We start from the raw sequence: 18,256 nt of genomic DNA on the forward strand, positions 1-18,256 counted from the left end.
CCCCCTTCACCCCGAAAAATAAAAAAGAAAGCAAGCACTTACCCCCTCCCCAATCAAAGTTCGACCTCTGCTCCCCCCACCGCCACTTCCGCCACGAAGTGCCCCAACGCGCGCGCACCAACCGCACGCTCGCCAACGCCCTCCTCGCCATCTCAGCGCGCATGCTGCACTGGAAGACGGCCGGGGCAGCAATCGACGCCTACGTCGCCGACCGGCACTACCAGCGCTGCCTCGCGACGCTGATCCCGTCCCTCTCGGACGTCGACCGCGCCGTCGCCGACTCGACGTCTCTGCTCGCCGCCACCGTCGTCCTCCGCATGCTCGAGGAAATGGACGTCCACATCGCCGGCGCCGACTCGCGCGGCCACGTCCACCTCACCGGCAGCCAGGCCATCATCCGCGCCGCCACCAGCACCACCGGCACTGGCACCAGCACGCGCACCACCCCCGCCGGCTTGCGCAGAGCAGCCTACTGGTCCGCCTTCCGGCAGGAGGTCTGGATCGCCCCGCGTTCGCGCCCGCCCCGGACTGGGTGTGGTGCGAGCGCGCGATCGCGCATTGCGGCGCCGCCGTGAACGCGACGGTGGGGGCGTCGGCGGCGAGTTGTAATAGTACGGGGACATTGCAGCTGCAGGCCGGCAGGGAGGAGCGGACGAGGAGGTGGAGGGTGTTGATGGGGGAGAATGCGATGTGGTGGCGGAGCGTGCCCGGCGGGTTTGAGCCGTTTTTTGGGGGGTGGGAGCGGTCGTGTTGCCGGACGGGCGGCGGTGGTGGTGGTGGTGGTGGTGGAGGGTTGCGGGAGGGGGAGGGGGAGGGGGAGGAGGGGATGTTTCCGGATGTGCGGTTTCAGGCGGATTGGCATGGTGAGTTTCTGCGGTTGGGAATGGCGGTTCGTTTTCGTTTTTTTCGTCGCTGACCAAGCCGCTGCAAGTGATGGGGTATTCGTACACGATCGAGGCGCATCTGCTGCTCGTCGTTCATGACCCAAGTGTCCCGAAGCTGGGACCGCTGCGGAGACGGGCGGTTGCAGAAATGGACGTGAGTACACGCCATATTGCCTTTTGTTATACGCCATCCTGGATCGATTCTAATCCTCAATGCGCCAAAAGGAGAAAGCAAAGGAAGACGTTCGAAAGCTCTGCAGCCTCGCACAGTCAAACGAGTTTGTCCCATCGGCGAGCCTCATCGCTTGCATGGCGGTAGCGCTTTGTAAGTACCCCTTTGTCAGTCAATCTCGACATTGCTGTAGCCATTGGATGCCGCCCATGAGAAAACAATCACTAATTGTGCCGTGCTTATGTTTCAGGCGGCGACCGCTTCATCCAGTTATCGGAGCAAAGACAGCTTCACGACTTCCTCTACAACACGGAGAGACGGCATGGCTGGCCAACGGCAAAGGCACGATCCCAGTTGGAAGAGGCATGGGGGTGGCATCCGCAGCAAGGGAGAAGCGCCCACGATGGGCCACCAGTGGAGCAACATCCGATAAGCATTGCGGCAGCCATGACGCCGCCCTCCTGAGAAAAAGCGGACTTTGTATGTACATACGATATATAATACGTGGGCGTATAGCCTCGAATCTCGAACCGGCTTCCTACATCGACGCGCCGAGGATCAGACTTTAGAAGGGTATGGGCAGGCTCTATAAGTCCCTCGATGATCCCAGAGCAACACTGAGCAGTAGCCATCTGCCTTGAAGAGCTGTAGAGGCTGCCGCTTGGTGATGACCTCGATCAGATAAAATCACATGAACCTACCCAGCGACAGATCGACCCTCCCGCAGCCGGGGTAATGTTCCCCGTTCGGCAAAGGGACCCGTGGTGGCACGTCCGCCTTTGACGCCCGCCTTACTTCTCTCGGCAAGTGCATCCGATGGCTCCGCGGAGAAGAGCCTTATCGATTGTGGGGGAGTCCAGGCACGTCCTGTGACTCTTCCTCTGGCCAATGGCATCGATTTGAATAAATCACTCAGCCTGAGTCCCAAGGATGGGATACATTGTCAACGTGTACGCGCGCCCTGTAGGAGTCATGTCCGTAGAATTACGAGCGCAATCGAGAGAATTGAAAAAGGGAGCTCTTCATCCTCCATTGTCTCACTCACAACAAGCACAGAAGTAGAGAAGAAAAGAGAAAACCTCGGCTTCGATACACGCACGCGTTTATCCCCGAACAGAACCGCTAGCCTCAACACCCCCTGATTATTTATTCGCTCCAAAAGGGTTCCACCAGCAAGGCCCTGCCCCAACCCAAACCAAGCCAAGGACCGCTCATCAACGACCAAAGGAAACCAAGAAAGACAAAAGAAAAAGAAATCAACGTCGACAATCAACTCAAGACACCACCAACACCACCGCAACCATGTATCTCCGCGCCGCCCACGCCGAGCACCACCTCCCCACGCTCCGGGCCTTCATCCGCGCCAACCCCCTCGGCATCTTCACGACGGCCCTCGCCTCGCCCACGCAAGCCTTCCCGCTGCTGCAATCCAGCCACCTGCCCTTCCTCCTCGACGTCCTCGACGACGCGTCCGAGACGGAGCTGGGCACGCTGCGCGCACACATCGCGCGGGCGAACCCGCAAAGCAAAGCCATGATCGAAGCCGTCACGTCATCGTCGCCATCCGCATCCACATCCCCGGCGACGACAGGCGGCCCGCGCACGCTCGAGCAAGACGTGCTGATCCTGTTCAACGCGCCGGCGCACCACTACGTGACGCCCAAGTTCTACGCGGCGACGAAGCCGGCGACGGGCAAGGTGGTGCCGACGTGGGACTACGCGGCGGTGCAGGTGTACGGGCGGGCGCGGCTGTATTTCGACAACGCAGACCCCGCGACGGACGCGTACCTCGCGCGGCAGGTGGCGGAGCTGTCGCGCATGGCCGAGACGCGGGTCATGGGGTACGAGCGGCCGTGGGAGGTGAGCGACGCGCCGGCGCCGTACGTCGAGGCGCTGAAGAAGGCCATCGTCGGGGTCGAGGTCGAGGTGACGAGCATGGCGGGCAAGTGGAAGATGAGTCAGGAGATGGGCGAGGGGGATCGGGAGGGCGTGGTGCGCGGGTTTGAGGCGTTGGGGAGCGAGCTGGGGAGTGAGATGGCGAGGGTGGTGAGGGAGAGGGAGGAGTTGATGGTGCGGAGGAAGGCGGAGGGGAAGGAGCAGGCGTGAGGTTGCTGTTGTTGGTGTTGTTCTGCGGTGCTTCTAGCGCATCGGGGTCTCATCTCAGCACTAAACCCTGCAGTGTGCAGATATGCGGATCGACGCTGGGCTAGCTAGGTTTCGAGGTCACGGGGGTTTGACTACTACCTAAGGTTTTCGGTAGCGGGCATTTATGAGAGATGGCTTCATGAACAAGCATGTCCAGAGACTGGCCGGGCAAAGGCCGACGGTAGTCGGGATGGTCAGCTCCCTCGGCGGGTGATTGTAAAGCGAGATGCGCGAGTGGCATGAGTGTCACCGCACGGCATTAGACTCCCGGGATGCGGTGGTGAGAGATGGCACGGCAGGAAGTGAGGAGACGACCCCGGAGACGCTCAAGACCGGGGAAATCATGGCGGGGCATGTAGTCAGGTTTCGCCGCGGTGCGGGACGGATTTGCTTGGCACGGCCTCTGTGGGTTTAGCTGCGGAGGGCGTTGGGGTTGTGGGGCGATGGTGTGGTGTTGAGTGCTGGGCGTGCGTCGCGCCGCGGACGGAGATGAGATGGCGGCGGCGGCGGAGAGCGAGTGGTGGCGTGGAGAATGCGCGGGTGAAGAGAAAAGGAAAAAAATATCTGACGATAGGTGGCAGGGTCGGATGGATGCAGCGTCAGGCGCGCTCCTCTCCGGTCCAGGCTAGGCTAAGTGGTTGCCGTCCCCGGGTCAGCCTCAACCGCTGCACCCCGCACTCGCTACGTCATCCAACACCGCACTGGTAGCCATCGAGTCTGTTGTCCGCTCCCTCAACGCCCCCTAAGCCTACCGTGGCTAGATCCAGGCCTCCTCCACCTGCTCCGCGCCCTCAATGGCATGCGGCTCGTCCGAATTTCCCATGAACCAGGAACACTGGTCGCTCCAGCCCCTCACCACGCCGGACCCCGCCCGTTCTTACCCCCTTTTCGACCAGTCCTTTGCTAGGTACCATGTCCCTGCTTATCCCACGCCTCGAGTCGTATAAATTGTTGGCTGCTCAGTCTCTCGCCCCCCGCCTGAGCGACACTTCCCTACTCCCTCGCTTCCCGAATCGGCCGCAATGGCTTCCACCTCACTTTTTGCAGCCTTCATCGCCCTTCTTGCAGCCACCCGCGCTCAGGATGTGGTTATCCCTGGCGCCAGCTCATACAACGGCCTGAACTTGGTTCCTCAGATGGGCTGGGACAACTGGAACGCCTTCCATTGCGATGTTTCCGAAGAGCTCCTGCTCAACACCGCCCAAGCCATGGTCGATTTTGGCCTGCGCGATTTGGGCTACAAATATGTAGTTCTCGACGACTGCTGGTCTTCCGGCCGCAACGACTCTGGCTATCTCGTCCACGACGCCCAGAAATTCCCCAATGGGATGAAGTATGTCGCCGACAAGATTCACAACCTGGGCATGTTGTTCGGCATGTATAGCTCCGCCGGAGTCTTCACCTGCGGTCGCTACCCAGGCAGTCTGGGCTACGAGCAGAAGGATGCCGACGTATTCGCGTCGTGGACCATCGATTACCTAAAATATGATAATTGCTTCAATTTAGGACAATCTGGGACGCCTAAGATCAGCTTTGATCGGTACAATGTCATGAGCAAGGCGCTCAATGCCACTGGGCGCCCTATTGTGTACGCAATGTGCAACTGGGGCAACGACGACCCCTACGACTGGGCCTACTCCATCTCCAACAGCTACCGCATGAGCGGCGACATCTACGACAGCTTCCAGCGCCCGGACGCCCGTTGCCCGTGTACCGAGACTCCTTGCGCCTGGCCCGGTTTCCACTGCTCCGTCATGAACATCCTGAACAAGATGGCTCCAATCGTGCCCCGCTCGCAGTCGGGAGCCTTCAACGACATGGACATGCTCGAAGTCGGAAATGGCGGCCAGTCCGGTAAGCTCATCTGCATCTGCATCCCCCATCTCTCCCCACGAAAAAGCAGGGTTACTGACGCTCCCAGACTCCGAGTACGTCGTCCATTTCTCCATGTGGTCGCTCATGTCCTCCCCCCTGCTCATGGGCACCAACATCCCGACCCTGTCCCCGGCCAACCTCGCCATCTACTCCAACCCGGCCGTCATCGCGCTCAACCAAGACCCTTCGGCCAGCGCCGCCAACCGCGTGTGGCGCTACTACGTGCCGGACGTCGACGCCGACGGCATGGGCGAGATCCAGCTGTGGACGCGCTCCCTCGACAACGGCGACAAGGCCGTCGCCCTCATCAACACGGGCAACAGCAGCAGGATGATGAACGCGACCATCGACGACATCTTCCTCGACGAGGCCACCGCGGGCGCCTATCTGCCCCCCGCCCAGCTGAGCACGACGTGGGATGTGTACGATCTCTGGGCGAACCGCATGTCCGAGGATGAGGCTGCGGCGATTCTGGCGGGGAATGCGACGACGGTGGAGGAGGGCAGTCTGACGAGGTATAACGCGACGAAGTTGAGCTATGCGGATGGGCTGAAGGCGAATCATACTGCGCTGTTTGGGACGAAGGTCGGCCAGTTGCTGCCCGGTGGGAAGCTGGAGGCGAGGGTAGATAGACATAGTATCGGGTTGTTTAGGCTGAGGCCTGTGGGCGGAAATCTGAAGAAGAGGGATGAGTTGTGAGTGAGTTGGGGTTTATGAGATAATGAGTCAGACGGGTTGGATGACAGCTGGTCTTTAATATGTACTACTCGGTCAAAAGTAGAAAAGGGTCTCTTTGTATGCAAGAAAACAAGAACGAGAAGGTGGAAAGTGGAAAGTGGATCATGTTATCGTGATTGCTTGGTCCTTTAGTTCCCCCCTTTCCCGCAAATCAATTGCATGTCCATCCATGTAGCACGTCATTTCATTGTATATCTTGAGACGAATGGTCTTTTGGCCGTAAATCATGACTTCTGCTTTAAGAGGGTCGGATAAGAGCTCTAGGCACCATCAAGTCTTGGTTTCTGTTTTGTTTTTCTCCTGGTCTTTGTCTCCAACGTCAGACATTTCTTCTTTCAAAACTTCAATCTGCTTCTCCAGCATCTTCGGCAACTTGCCCGACGCTTCCGTCGTGCCCGCCGAGGACGTGGCATAGAGCAGAGACAGCAGAGAAGCAACCCAAGCTTCCTTCAGATAGGCAAAGCTGAAGCCATCGGTAAGCTCTGCAATGCGCTTCGAAGTATCTGCATCGACTGCGAGGTCCGGGTTGTCGGCAAACTTGGCCCTCCACCAGTCGCAGTAGCGGATGCGTTCCTCAAGAGACGGGCTCCTGAACCGATACTTTCGGTCGAAGCGAGAAGGACGCTTGGAAAGACCTGGGTCGAGATTGTCCACTGCAGCGCCGTCAGCTTCGGCTGTGCTGTCCCGTGCGTTTAAACCCACAGTGGTTGGTCGAGCCAATCATCAAGATGCCATGATTGTTCTCAAGCCCGTCAATCTCGTTGAGAAAGTACGACCTCACCTCGTCCTTGACCAACGAGTCCACGTCCTCAAACAACAGCAAACACGGCGCCGTCCGCCTCGCCTTGACGAAAATCTGCCGCACCGACTGCTGCGGCCCCGAACCCCGCTGCGCAAACGCGTTGACGTACAGCGTCGGCACCGGATCCGGCCTCGCCATGAGCATCTTCATGATCGCCTTCACCGTCACCGTCTTCCCGTTCCCCGGCGGCCCATGAAAGATGAGCCCGCGCTTCCACGGCGTGCCGAACCGCGCATACTGCTCGCGCGCCCCAAAGAAACCGACGACATCGCGCAAGATGGCGTCCTTGGTCCCAGGCTCGAGCACGATGTCGTCCAGCTCGACATCCCGCACCGCGTCGTCCAGCAATTCCTCGTCCTTGCGCCACCGCCCCTGGTCAAACACCCACACCTCGTCGCCGTGGCTCTGCTCCGCCCACCTGTGCGCCGCCAGCAGCAAGCCGTCCGTCGCCCCCTGCCCCTCTTCCTCGACCACGTAGAACCGCACCTCCGGCTCGCTCACCATCGACCCCTGCCCCTCGGCCACGTATGTACATACACCACAAACGCCGCCGCCCCTCCACACATAGTCGTACACCCCAAACGCCACCACATCCCGCAGCGTGCCGCCACCACCAACCTCCCCCTCCTCTCCCCCTCCCCCCGCACTAGCTTGCCACGAGCGCCTAGCCGGCGGATCGTACGCGCGCGTGCGCAGCAGCGGCGGGCCACCAGAACGGAGCGTCGCGGTCGCGGTCGCGGTCGCGCCGTCATATTGACTGCTGCCTTTGTTGATCTGCTGCTGGGCGTGGGCGTAGGCGAGGAGGTCGCGGCGCGTGGCGGTGAGGCGGTAGCCGCGCGAGCGGGGGTTAGGCGGCGCGCAGGGCGGTCTGCAGGACGGCGTCGGTGGAGGTGCGCGGGGAGGAGGCGTGGGCGTGGTAGGTGGCGAAGATGGAGTTGGAGGAGTCGGTGGGGGTGGGGGTGGTGGCTTCTTGTGGCATGGCTGGGTCTGTGGTGGGAGGTGGGTGGCGGGGGTGGGGGTGTGCGTGAGTGGTGTTGTTGTCCATGATGGTTTTTGTTGGTGGTGGTGGTGGTGGTGGTGGGGCGGTGGGAGATGGAGGTGCGGGGAGGGGGGAGTGGGGATGTCTGAGTGTGCAGCTTGGTTTGATATATGTAGTGGAGTACTAGGGCTGCGCTGTTGGCTGGTATATGTTTTGGCGTTTCGGGTTGCCAGGTTGGGAACATGTGCTGTCGGGATGTCTAGGCAGCAGCCGTCCCTTTCTTGACGGGACCTCTGGCTGTGGGATGTAATTGGTCGCCAACATCTGTGTATCGTGGAGGATTCCTCAGACGTTTCATTGAATCGTTGCGCCCGACTTCCAAATGGGGTCGGGAAGTGATCGACGCAAGGCTGGCTTCGCCACATATGAGGCACGAAACTCCAGTCAGCTACTATTTCCGCTATCACCTTGAGCGAGATTCTATGGAGTTGCGCAATCGAAATTCAGGGGTTCTGGAGCTCTGCCGAGCCACAACTATGTGTGCCGCGTACATGCCATCTCGGATGTGACATCCTGAACAGCTAAGCTTTGAGACATGTGCCTGTAGAAAGGAGCAGCTCACTACAAAGAAATCTCCTGATTGATGTGGATGAGGCAACTCATGCACAAAATCATGAAACAACACAAACTGTCAAGGCCATATACAACGATTGCTTCCGATGGCATGTACTACAGCGCTGCTGATAGGTCTTTTCGTGAGCTGCGAGATGGTTCAGTGGAAGGATTCGAAGGGATGCGCTATTCTGCTGAGCATTACTGCATGCAGAAGCTGCCAGCGAAGACACTGGAGAACAGAAAGCGGGGTCAACAAGGAAAACCGCAGCTTTCTTCTGTCTTCTGCATCTCGAGTAGGTAAAGGAATGGTGTTGCCGATCGCTTGACCGAGAATCCGAACGGGGAGCAAACTTTCTATTCTCTTCAGTCACCATCACGTATATCTGCCAACCGTCGGATAGTCACTCACTGGCTTGGTGAATCGAGACCGGACCTTTCGATCATACCATCAAAAGGGGACATGCAGTATCCACGGGTTGTGAAGTGGATGCCGACAGCAAGCAAGTCGACATGTCCCCTATAGGGTCCACATATCGAGTACGACAAGAATGGATACTTTTGCCTTATACGATGTCAAACTAAGAGGAAAGTGGAGCCGTAAGGCTGAGTCTCTGGTCCAATGAGATTGACTAGCCACAAGGTTTGGAGCACGTCTCACACGACTCACACGGCCTGACTTCGGACGGTCTGGTCTGTGTATTGGAGACCTCCGCCGTTTCCAGCTGCAATGCTTAGTCGCCGGGCCGAATGCTGTTCATATGGTTTTCTATAATTGTTCGTATCCACATGGTCGATCCCATTGCTAAGTGATTGGGTTGACCGGTTAGCCCCCCGGCATTGCAAATACGAGCGAACGGGCTCCCCGCACGTCCCGGCCGGACCACCATGTCGTGCATAGATACTTTACCGCATCTCAGGGGTCTGGGGTGCCTTGGGATACTGCTGAAAATGGCCCTTGTAGAAAACGTATAAAGACCACAGCCAAGTCGCCGCAATTGTATCAGCCATCCACAGCAGTCAATCAGCTTCCTCATCCACCACCACAACTCCAACAAACCAACAAACCAACCACCGTCACCATGAAGACCACTGCCGTTCTCGCCTCCACCCTCGCTTGCGCCGCGAGCACTCTCGCCGCCCCGACGACGACCACCTACTACAACCTCGTGGCCTCGGCTTCGGGCGCCGCCTTTGACGGCCAGTCCCTGAAGGCCAACGGCGGCTTCTGGTACATCGGCAAGGAGACCAGCTCCACCTGCGGCGACGTCGCGCCCGCCGTCACCGTCGGCTCTGCCGGCTCGCTCGCCTTCCACGGCGACGGCAAGCAGAACCAGCAGCGCGGTAAGCCCCCTTGCGCCTTCGTCCCGTCCCCGCCGATCACCAAGCTAACCTCTTTCGGCAAAAAGGCTTCGTCGACATCTCGGGCGCCGCCAGCGGCCTGTTCGGCTACACCCTGCCCGACAAGGCCGTCTCCGCCGAGCAGACCGCCGACAAGTTCTCCCTCACCGGCTCCGAGATGGACAGCATCAAGCTGTTCTTCGACGGCGCCTCCAGCTGGTTGGCCTGCCCCACCGACGTCGCCGGCCAGTACATGGTCTACCCCGAGAAGTCGTACGCCAAGTCCGTCGGCAAGGACAAGTGCACCAAGTTCGAGATTGGCGCCACCCAGGTCGAGACTCCCAAGGAGGTCTGCATTTACAACTAAGCGGCAGCGGCATTCGTTCTTCATGTACATAGTTAATCTGTTGTATCTTAATCCGGGCTTACAAGCTACCTTAATACGCATCGAATAGACCACTCACCACCATTCCTCATCCCTCGTGCTTGTGAATCAAAGTCGCGCCTCTGTTTAGACAGCTGCATAAACCAGAAAGATAGCCCGGCTAACTGCAAGTACAAGGGGGACTTCTTGCGGGTAAGTAGTAATTTAATACGCGCCTTACGCACGGGTAGGTAGATGATGGCCAAAGCGGTGGTCACGAGGCGGTGCACCGTGCAGCGAGTAGGGAGTAGGGCTGCCACCTAGCAGCATGCAGATCCTATTCTCTGGCTAAGCCGTGATGGTGTTGACGACTTGAGTCATTTCCGCGTTACGAAAGCGCACTGTTTTGTCGGCTTCTTCTCCAATACTAAGGTAGCAACTAGAGTTGAATAAACAAAATGGATAGTTGTTGAAGTATTGCACCCACTCCCTTTGTGTTTTATCCCACGTGGACTACTACTGAGTGTTTGTACTCGCCCATCTTTTCCCGTTGGTACAGAGCAGAATAGTCTACCAAACGAGATCTCTGGCAATGATAAACACAGATAAGCAAATTGGAAGGCTCATCGGTCCCGATACAGGGATTGCCATCTATCAAGCTGATCCTTCCAAGTCCGGCCACATGTGCGTTTCTTTCTCGCATGGTTGCTGCCTGCCGGCCTCACGGTCCACCACTGCTCGAAGCAGAGTCTTACATAATAGGTGAACGACGACAGCAGTCGAACCTTCAAATGCTCTTGGCTTCTTACCTAAATCCAAACATTTCTAGTATCATCCAAGACACCTCTGCCAGCATGACCAACCGCATCAGACACAACTACAATGATCGCCTCTCGTGTGGGTCTGTTCTTCGACCAGTTGTGTTTTTTGAGGTTGGTTGGGTGTGGATCTCCCTGCTAGCTGCTTCGGTAGCGTTGGCTCCCTTGGTCCTTTGCTCGACCATATGGACCAACTACCGTGATCAAATACCTGTTTGGAAACCCGGGTCGTTGCCGCTTCTCTCTCACGGCCTCCAGGAATGGTGCAAAGATGATCTCCACCTCGAGAACAGACAGGCAATACCGAAAAGACAGATGGGATGCACACAAGATTGGATAGGTCAAAGATCATGGGATCACACTGAGGACACGTCAAGGCGGAAACCTGGCCTCAACTATGTCCGGCATATGACTACTGTGAAAATCTCGGAAGAAGCAAAGCCCAGGGGTGATTGTTCCCGCCAGGGTCCACCTTTCCCAACCGGCTTTTGAAAAGACCCCTAACCACACTACAAGACTCAACAGACCCACCGCCCGGCATCGTCCAACTTGTTATTTATTCTTAACGCCCCGCGAACCCATCCATCATCTTCTTCGCAATCCCATCCAATCCAACCCAAAAAAAAAAATGCACCTCTACACAGCCCTCTTCATCCTGGCCGCTCTGGCCTGCCCCATCGGCGTGGCCACTCCCCTCCAAGACGCCTGCGCCGCCACGACGACCCACGGCCAGCCCACTCGAAAATGGGGCCCGCCCAGCTCCTCTGACCAGACCTTCCCCGACCACGGCACCTACCTCCGGATGCTGCGCGACCACGCGGTCCCGGACGAGCTCGACTGCCTCTCGATCAAGCCCTCGGGGGCGCCTCGGCCGGAAGTGGAAAAAGCGATCGACGGCTTCTGCAAAGGCACGATCGGGCCGGAGATGAGAGTGATGGGGGATCACGACACGTCGTTTTTGATGGACACGATCGTCGTTCCGGGCGCCGGCGCTGGTTCATGCGGCGGCGGCGGTGATGCGAGGAATGTCTCGGTGGAGCTCAGCGTGAGGGTCGAATGGCACTTGGAGACGGTGTTGGGGCAGGACGCGTGCGTGGAGCGGTTCCGCAGGATTCTCAGTTGTTGCGACGCCTCGGGAGGCGGCCACTTGTGGACCGAAGGGGTGTTGTATTTCATAGTCGAGTCGCGGGCTTTGACAGATGCCGACCGAGCAAAGTTACTCGGGTTGGGTCTATAAGCATTCTGGAATTCCATCCGCTTGAATGAAAAGGCACAGTTTCATTGTAGTGAGGGAGGGGAGGCCAATCTCCAAATCATCATTTCTTTCTATCAGTCTATCTCTCTTAGGTATCTTCTTCTCTCTCTATAGCGCCGAACAGAAATCAACCTCCCACCATCCCACCCCTCTCAACATCTCAAACATCACCACCACATCCACCCAATCGTACCCACCGCTCTCCACACCCCCATGCCCCCTTCGGCTTCCCACCCACCCCAAATGATAATATACTCCTCCCCCTTAAAGCCTCAACCCCCCCACCCCCTCCACAAGCAACTCCCTCTCCAAATCCTCCGCCCTCCTCACCCCCTCCGCCGGCCTGTGGCCCCTCCCCCCCGCCGCCTCCCCACACTGCGGACACACCGCCAACTGCATCGGCAAGCCGCACTCGCCCACGGTGAACGGATGGCCGTTGGCGCAGTAATACCAGTGGCCGGTGCCCCTGAACTCGGCCTGCATGGCCGCCAGCACCGCGCGGCGCTCCTCGCTCGTGACGACGGTGAAAAAGGTCGCGTCACGCAGCATGCGCTCCACGGCGTCGAGCTCCGACGCGAGGCCGGCCGTCGTGCCCGGGTGGGCGGCGGCGAGGGTGCGGGCGGCGGCGATGTGGGAGAGGGATTGGTCGCGGAGGGATTGATCGTTGGTGTTGGCGCTCTGGAAGGGGCGCTCGATGGCGTGGGATTGCGCGTGGAAGAGGAAGGCTTCGACGGCTTGCGCGGGGCTGTGCGCGGCGTTGGCGTCGTGGAGGAGCGCGACGCAGGCGCGGCGGGTGCCGGTGAGGTCGACGAGGGCGGCGCCGCTGTTGATGATGGCGTCGGCGGGAGTGCGGAGCAGTAGCTTGTTGCGCCAGGTGCCGGCGAGGTCGGCGAGGAGCGCGAGGTCGCAGCGGAGGAGGAGGGCGCTGGCGAGGAGGAGGGCGCGCGTCTGCAGCACGTCGGGGGAGAAGGTGAAGGAGGAGTGGTTGGAGGAGGGGGAGGAGCTGGCTGCCTCGTGGCCGTGCCCCCCGGCGCCGCGTCCGCGCCGCCGTGCGTCTTGGCAGAAGTCGTGGACTTTGCGGAACGGCTGCTCTTCGTGCTGGACGTTGGTGACGTGCGCGTGGATCTGGGTGCGGAGCGCGAAGAGGGGGCGGTACCGGGCGGTGAGCCCGAGGGAACGGGCGGTTTCCTCCATCTTCTGGAACAGGTCCGATGGGTTGCCGGCGAGCGTGAGTTCCACCGGTCCCAAGGTGTTGATGACGATGTCGTCGGCGGTTCTGGTGAGCTCCGAATGCGCGTCTTGGAATCGAGATTGGAGCTGGAGATACTCGGCATTGGACCAGACGATGAACTTCTTGGTAGACTCGTCCAGCAGCGCGCGGCGTACGATGCGCCCGTATCTGGAGATGTTGCGGAGTGGACCACGGCAGGTCGGGCAAGCTTTGAGCTCGTCGTTCGAGAAGGGGGGCGCGGGCTTTAGGCCGACAAAGGCTCCATCTGGGGCGGTAACGTAATGCTTGTGCATGTCCATGTGCCCGTCCATATTGGCCATGGTCATGATGTGGCCGCACGGAGGGAAAAGACACGGGTCCTCGTCCAGGTCCACTTCCTTGTAGGTAAGCATCTCGATGAAGTCGACCTGCTGGTCTTTGACGTCGTCGGTGGCGCAGAGTTGACAGAACTTGGTGTCAGGACACAGTTCTCCACATAGCGACGGGCACTGATGCTTGCACGCAAGCAGCTTCTCACACCTCTTCGAGCACGGAATCCAGTCGCACGGTGCAGCGCAAGGGAGGCTGCAGGTGCTGTGGGGGCAGTGGGAAGCACAAGACCGCTCGGCACAAGGAGCACACGGCTCGTGGCACATCTTGTCGCAACGGGAGTGGCCGCAGAAGACTTCGCACGGAGCTATGCACAGAGGACAAGGCTTGTCGCCGTGACACTTCTCTCTGCAGCTGTGGCGGCAGGTGCTGTAATCGCGGCCGCACACCTGCTGGCAGATACCATGGTCCTCTCGAACGATGACACCGTTCTCCCTGATCTTGCATCTACCGCATGTACTCTTGCATGCATGGCCGCATGCGAGCAGCTCGCCACAGCGTGCAGGGCACTTGAAGCTGTCGGATCCGAAGTCGACGTGGCATGGGAGCATCACTTCGTGGTTGCAGCCGGGGATGGTACGTAGAACCTTGGTCTTGCATGTTACAGTTGCGAGGTCCTGAGATTGCCAGCAGGGTAAATCCGCCTTGGAGTGTCCGCAAGGAAGCTTTCTATCCGGATCGAACATGGGGACCTCGCAATTTTGCGGGCATTCGACACCACAGACACGCGGACAGGAATGGTCGCAACCTTTAATGGGCCTTGGACAGGGTTCCAAGCATACAACGGCGTCGTGCAGTAGCTTTGAGTGGCACTTGTTTATGCAGGAGTGCCCGCAACGGAGTCTCTGGTCACACCTCAAATCACACCCTCCCTCTGGAGAGTATTGGGTGAAGTTGTCGGGCTTTCCAGCAGTGATAAGCGTATCCGGATGCCGAGGGCATCGAAGCTCAAACGATGTGCCAATGTTCCCACTGGCACGCATAATGTCGAGAACGTCCTGCCACATCTGCACGCTGCCTGCCGTCCTGGAATTGCCGATGATGAACATGCCGTGCTGGGCACGTGAAAGGAGGACGTTGATCCTGTTGGACGTCTTGAGGAAGCCGCAACTGTTCATCTCATTGGAGCGGACGAGAGAGATGATTACGACCTTGGCCTCCTCACCTTGGAAGTTGTCGACAGTTGCTACCTTCAGGGCTTTCAGTGCGGACGTCTTGCTGACTTCCTTCCCGGATATTCCCGCTTTCTCGAGCTCGTCAAGATCTCGATCATTGATGATAAGCTCCCACATCTGACTGAGCCTTGAACGCAGCTTGTGTAGTTGACCCAGGTAGGGGGTGAGCACGGCAATGTCATCTGCCTGATAGGTGCCCTGTTTCATCAAATGCGACACCAGGCCCATCGTCATATCGACTTCAAAGTCATTGGTGCGGCTCGTCGTAGTAACGCCTTGAGATTGGTCCGAGCCGGCTTCGTACTCGCGGTGGTCAAACCAGAAAAGTCGATCCCTCATGCCAGGAACCATTGGGTAGTCCCTTGTCGAAGATGCATCTTGGAGAGCGGGATAGAGTGTGTCGCGGACAAGCTGAGAGATCATCGGGTGCATTCTACGCTGCATCTCGAGCTTCGTGTAGGGTAGCTTGATTGCCGTGTCATCGTCCGGGCGTACCAGCCTCTCGAACAGTGACACGTCCAGCGAGTATCGCTCGCCATGAGGATGCTCTCTGCCCAGATCGTAGCGCTGAATCTGGGGTCGCAGTTGTTCATGGTCTCCGATGAAGATTGCGTGCTCCACCGAGGGAAGCATAGCGGTAAGAGTGTGAGATTCCATGACCTCACCAGCCTCTTCGCATATCATAACCTTTGCTCGAACTCGGCGCAGTATCTCAAGGTTACGAGCAAGCCCACTGGTGGTAATGCCGATGATTTGCGCCTCTTGCAGGCACCGAAGGTCCATTTCCAAGCGGTTGCGTCGGTGCTCGGTTCTCCGGTCGTTGTATTCGCCCAGTGCATGCACCAAATTACGCTGGATCTTATCGCGCAGAAGCTTGATCCAGTAGCGATGTAGCTTCTTCCTCTCACCCGATGACATTTTGATAAGCGAGGCCGATCGAAGAAGGGAGACGGGCCGCTCCTGATTGCCTGAGGGGAGCGAGGGACCTCCGCAGAGCCAACGGAGGAGGGCGTCTTTCGGGTGCTCTGCCTGTAGCGTCCAGCCGTCCTCATCGAGGGAGTCAGAACCGAATATCTCATCGTGTTGGGAGGGAGAGTGCTGCTGAAGATATTCTTTCACGGACTGCCACGAGTCTGCGTTGCTGAGAGCATTGATGAGCTCCTTGATCTCCTTCTCGTCCTGTTCCAGCTGCTTGCCGACCTCCCAGGCAGCGCACTTTTCCGTTTTGGTTTTTTCCACCCCCTTCGAGACCTCACGGAGCATAAAGGGCTTGAGCAATTCGGATTTTGACCTTGACCCGACACGGATGATCCGCGAAATACCGGCAACCACGAGATGCTCCAGAAGCTGGTCAAGCGCATGGTTGGTGTAGCAGACACACACTATGGGGCCAAGTTGTGTAGCTTTGCGGTTATCGAGGAGGACTTTAATCAAAGCGATGCCCGTATAGCTCTTTCCAGTGCCCGGGGGCCCCTGGATGAGCGCGAAGCTTTGTGTCAGCGAGTCCACCACGGCTTTTGCCTGTGCGTTGTCAAGCGAAGAACTTTGGACTAGCTCCTTCGCGTCGAAGTCCTTCTGGGGCGATAGCTGAATATTCCCAACTCCGTTGGTGATACTGGAAAGGCTGAAGTGGAAGCCCGGGCGTCGGGCATAAGCAGGGGGCGGAATACGCACGATGCCTGCTGCGTTCTGGCTCGGTGCGAGGAGTTCTGAAAAGGGAACATCTCCGGCCACGGACATCTGCTGTAAAGCCTGAAGGGTGGGTTGGAAAGCCGGCAAGAGCACACCCGGGAACTCCACCAAGGACATCTGGCGGAAGTTCCAGCAGCGACGCAAAAGGTCTTCAAAGTGTTGGTCGCTCTGTTCAACCAGATAAAGCTCCACAAAGGCAGTTTTGCTGTCTGCGTAGAGGCTGCGGCGTTCTTCCTTGGTTGACTTGGCCTCGGCGCTCTCGGAAGTGCCTCTCGCTTTCGCCGGCTCAGAGACTACCGAACAGAAGAGCAGAAGTCCAGTCTTGTCAAACAAGCATACAAGCGCGTCTGGCTGCAAGCGGCGGGACTGGGTCCACCACTCTGACCTCTTCTGTGCACTCATTGATCGAACGTGCGGTGGCTGTGGAAAGGAGACCAGGAAACGGAGTCCATCTTTGCGGTCAATCGAAAAGTCGGCAACGCTGACACCGTCGTACGTGTAAGTACGAAGGCCTTGTCGACCGTTTTGGTGTTGGGTGGAACGGTTGTTTGGATCCTCCATGCGTGAAACTTCGGCGTGGACGGCATCGCGGAGCTGGCCAACGGTGTCTTCGCGAAGCAGACGGAAGTGTCTATCCAATAGACCTTGAATACCAGACTTGTGCCACGTGCCAGGGTCCTTCACAGGTAGGTACTCCTGTCTCAACGACTTGACCTCTTGCCACGTAGGCAGCACCTGGATAGCTCGTATATCTTCATGGTCGTTATCGTGGCGGGGTCCCTTGGTCGAAAGGCGGCCAGGGGGGTCGATGGGAACTCCAAAGGACGTCTGCTTGACTGTGCTTGTTGTCTTTTCGGCCAATTGTGGAATCGCCTGTCCGATGCCCAGCCGTTGCTCGATTCTGGCGAGAAAAGCACGTGGCTTCTCGAACGATGCCTCGCCATGCTCTTCGACGAATCGACCGAGCACGACGGAGAACGATGCCGCAAGCTTGGTGACATCGGGGTTGATATGAGCGCCGCCATTGATGTCAATCAGTTTGGACAAGACATGGAAGGTAAGTTGAAAAACTTCCTCCACGGGGAGCGATGCGGCGGGCCATGTGTCGCCGGAGACGTTGGAGAGGAGATCAGCAATGAGGGAGAAGAGCTGAAGAGCTCTTTGGCCGTTGATGCCGTAGACAAAGGTGAACAGGTTACCTACCGGCTGCTCCAAGACGATGGAGGAAAGCACATCAGGATGGGTGATGATCTGAAAGAAAGGGACATGACAGCCAAGGAACCTGCGGAGCTTCATCCTGTCGTTGAGCGATGCATAGTCCTGCTCAGCCAGCTCCCGAACACGAGCCAGGCCACCGGAAGAGGCCAATCGGGAGATGACATCTTGGCGAATGCCTGCATCGGAGGCTACGAGTTCAGCGCCCTTTTGGAAGAAAGTGGATAGCTGAGGACCAAGAGGTGCAGGTAGATCGCCCTCCTTGGGGATCATGAACCTCCAGTTGCGAAACTCGACTTCAGAGTTGGAAAGGTTGCGATTTTCGTTCGGGGTGGGGCGGCGATGAGTGCGGTTGGGGTCTGGAAGTGAAGCTGCGCCGTGGGAGAACTTGCACGAGCTCCCGAATCGGCAGCCTCCAGGCTGTCTGAAGAACCTGCAAGGCTTCTGGTTCGCCATGGTGAGAAGCGGGCGAGGGAAGGGCACAAACGACGATCAGAAAGTTCTGAGGTTGGAGGAGGAGTTGTTGTTGCCGGCGTGGCGGAGGAGGACTTGGATTTAAAAGTGAAGCAGGCAGTGACGCGCAGCGGAC

General features: G+C 58.4%; 7 protein-coding genes across 7 annotated transcripts; 5 read left to right on the plus strand and 2 right to left on the minus strand.

The window, feature by feature from the left end:
- Positions 1-161: 161 nt before the first annotated feature.
- BKCO1_260001 (arca-like protein) lies at positions 162-575 on the plus strand (the record flags this gene model as incomplete). The annotated part of the gene is made up of 1 exon (XM_020273353.1): positions 162-575. The coding sequence occupies one exon, from the start codon at positions 162-164 to the stop codon at positions 573-575; it is 414 nt and encodes a 137-aa protein (XP_020130147.1).
- Positions 576-2,358: 1,783 nt separating this feature from the next.
- Positions 2,359-3,162, plus strand: BKCO1_260002 (transcriptional regulator; the record flags this gene model as incomplete). The annotated part of the gene is made up of 1 exon (XM_020273416.1): positions 2,359-3,162. The coding sequence occupies one exon, from the start codon at positions 2,359-2,361 to the stop codon at positions 3,160-3,162; it is 804 nt and encodes a 267-aa protein (XP_020130145.1).
- Positions 3,163-4,223: 1,061 nt separating this feature from the next.
- BKCO1_260003 (alpha-galactosidase) lies at positions 4,224-5,775 on the plus strand (the record flags this gene model as incomplete). The annotated part of the gene is made up of 2 exons (XM_020273427.1): positions 4,224-5,055; positions 5,123-5,775. 2 exons carry the CDS (start codon positions 4,224-4,226, stop codon positions 5,773-5,775), a joined length of 1,485 nt encoding a protein of 494 aa, XP_020130146.1.
- A 309-nt stretch (positions 5,776-6,084) lies between these two features.
- On the minus strand, positions 6,085-7,595 carry BKCO1_260004 (p-loop containing nucleoside triphosphate hydrolase protein; the record flags this gene model as incomplete). Its single annotated transcript, XM_020273438.1, has 3 exons — positions 6,085-6,467; positions 6,517-7,396; positions 7,494-7,595. The coding sequence occupies 3 exons, from the start codon at positions 7,593-7,595 to the stop codon at positions 6,085-6,087; spliced, it is 1,365 nt and encodes a 454-aa protein (XP_020130150.1).
- Positions 7,596-9,289: 1,694 nt separating this feature from the next.
- Positions 9,290-9,915, plus strand: BKCO1_260005 (cell wall protein; the record flags this gene model as incomplete). Its single annotated transcript, XM_020273449.1, has 2 exons — positions 9,290-9,551; positions 9,617-9,915. 2 exons carry the CDS (start codon positions 9,290-9,292, stop codon positions 9,913-9,915), a joined length of 561 nt encoding a protein of 186 aa, XP_020130151.1.
- Positions 9,916-11,358: 1,443 nt separating this feature from the next.
- Positions 11,359-11,967, plus strand: BKCO1_260006 (uncharacterized protein; the record flags this gene model as incomplete). Its single annotated transcript, XM_020273460.1, has 1 exon — positions 11,359-11,967. One exon carries the CDS (start codon positions 11,359-11,361, stop codon positions 11,965-11,967), a length of 609 nt encoding a protein of 202 aa, XP_020130148.1.
- A 282-nt stretch (positions 11,968-12,249) lies between these two features.
- Positions 12,250-18,123, minus strand: BKCO1_260007 (nf-x1 finger and helicase domain protein; the record flags this gene model as incomplete). The annotated part of the gene is made up of 4 exons (XM_020273471.1): positions 12,250-13,665; positions 13,734-13,892; positions 13,975-14,344; positions 14,441-18,123. 4 exons carry the CDS (start codon positions 18,121-18,123, stop codon positions 12,250-12,252), a joined length of 5,628 nt encoding a protein of 1,875 aa, XP_020130149.1.
- Positions 18,124-18,256: the final 133 nt, after the last annotated feature.

The sequence above is a fragment of the Diplodia corticola genome, assembly GCF_001883845.1.
Source record: "Diplodia corticola strain CBS 112549 chromosome Unknown scaffold26, whole genome shotgun sequence".
Lineage (NCBI taxonomy): Eukaryota > Fungi > Ascomycota > Dothideomycetes > Botryosphaeriales > Botryosphaeriaceae > Diplodia > Diplodia corticola.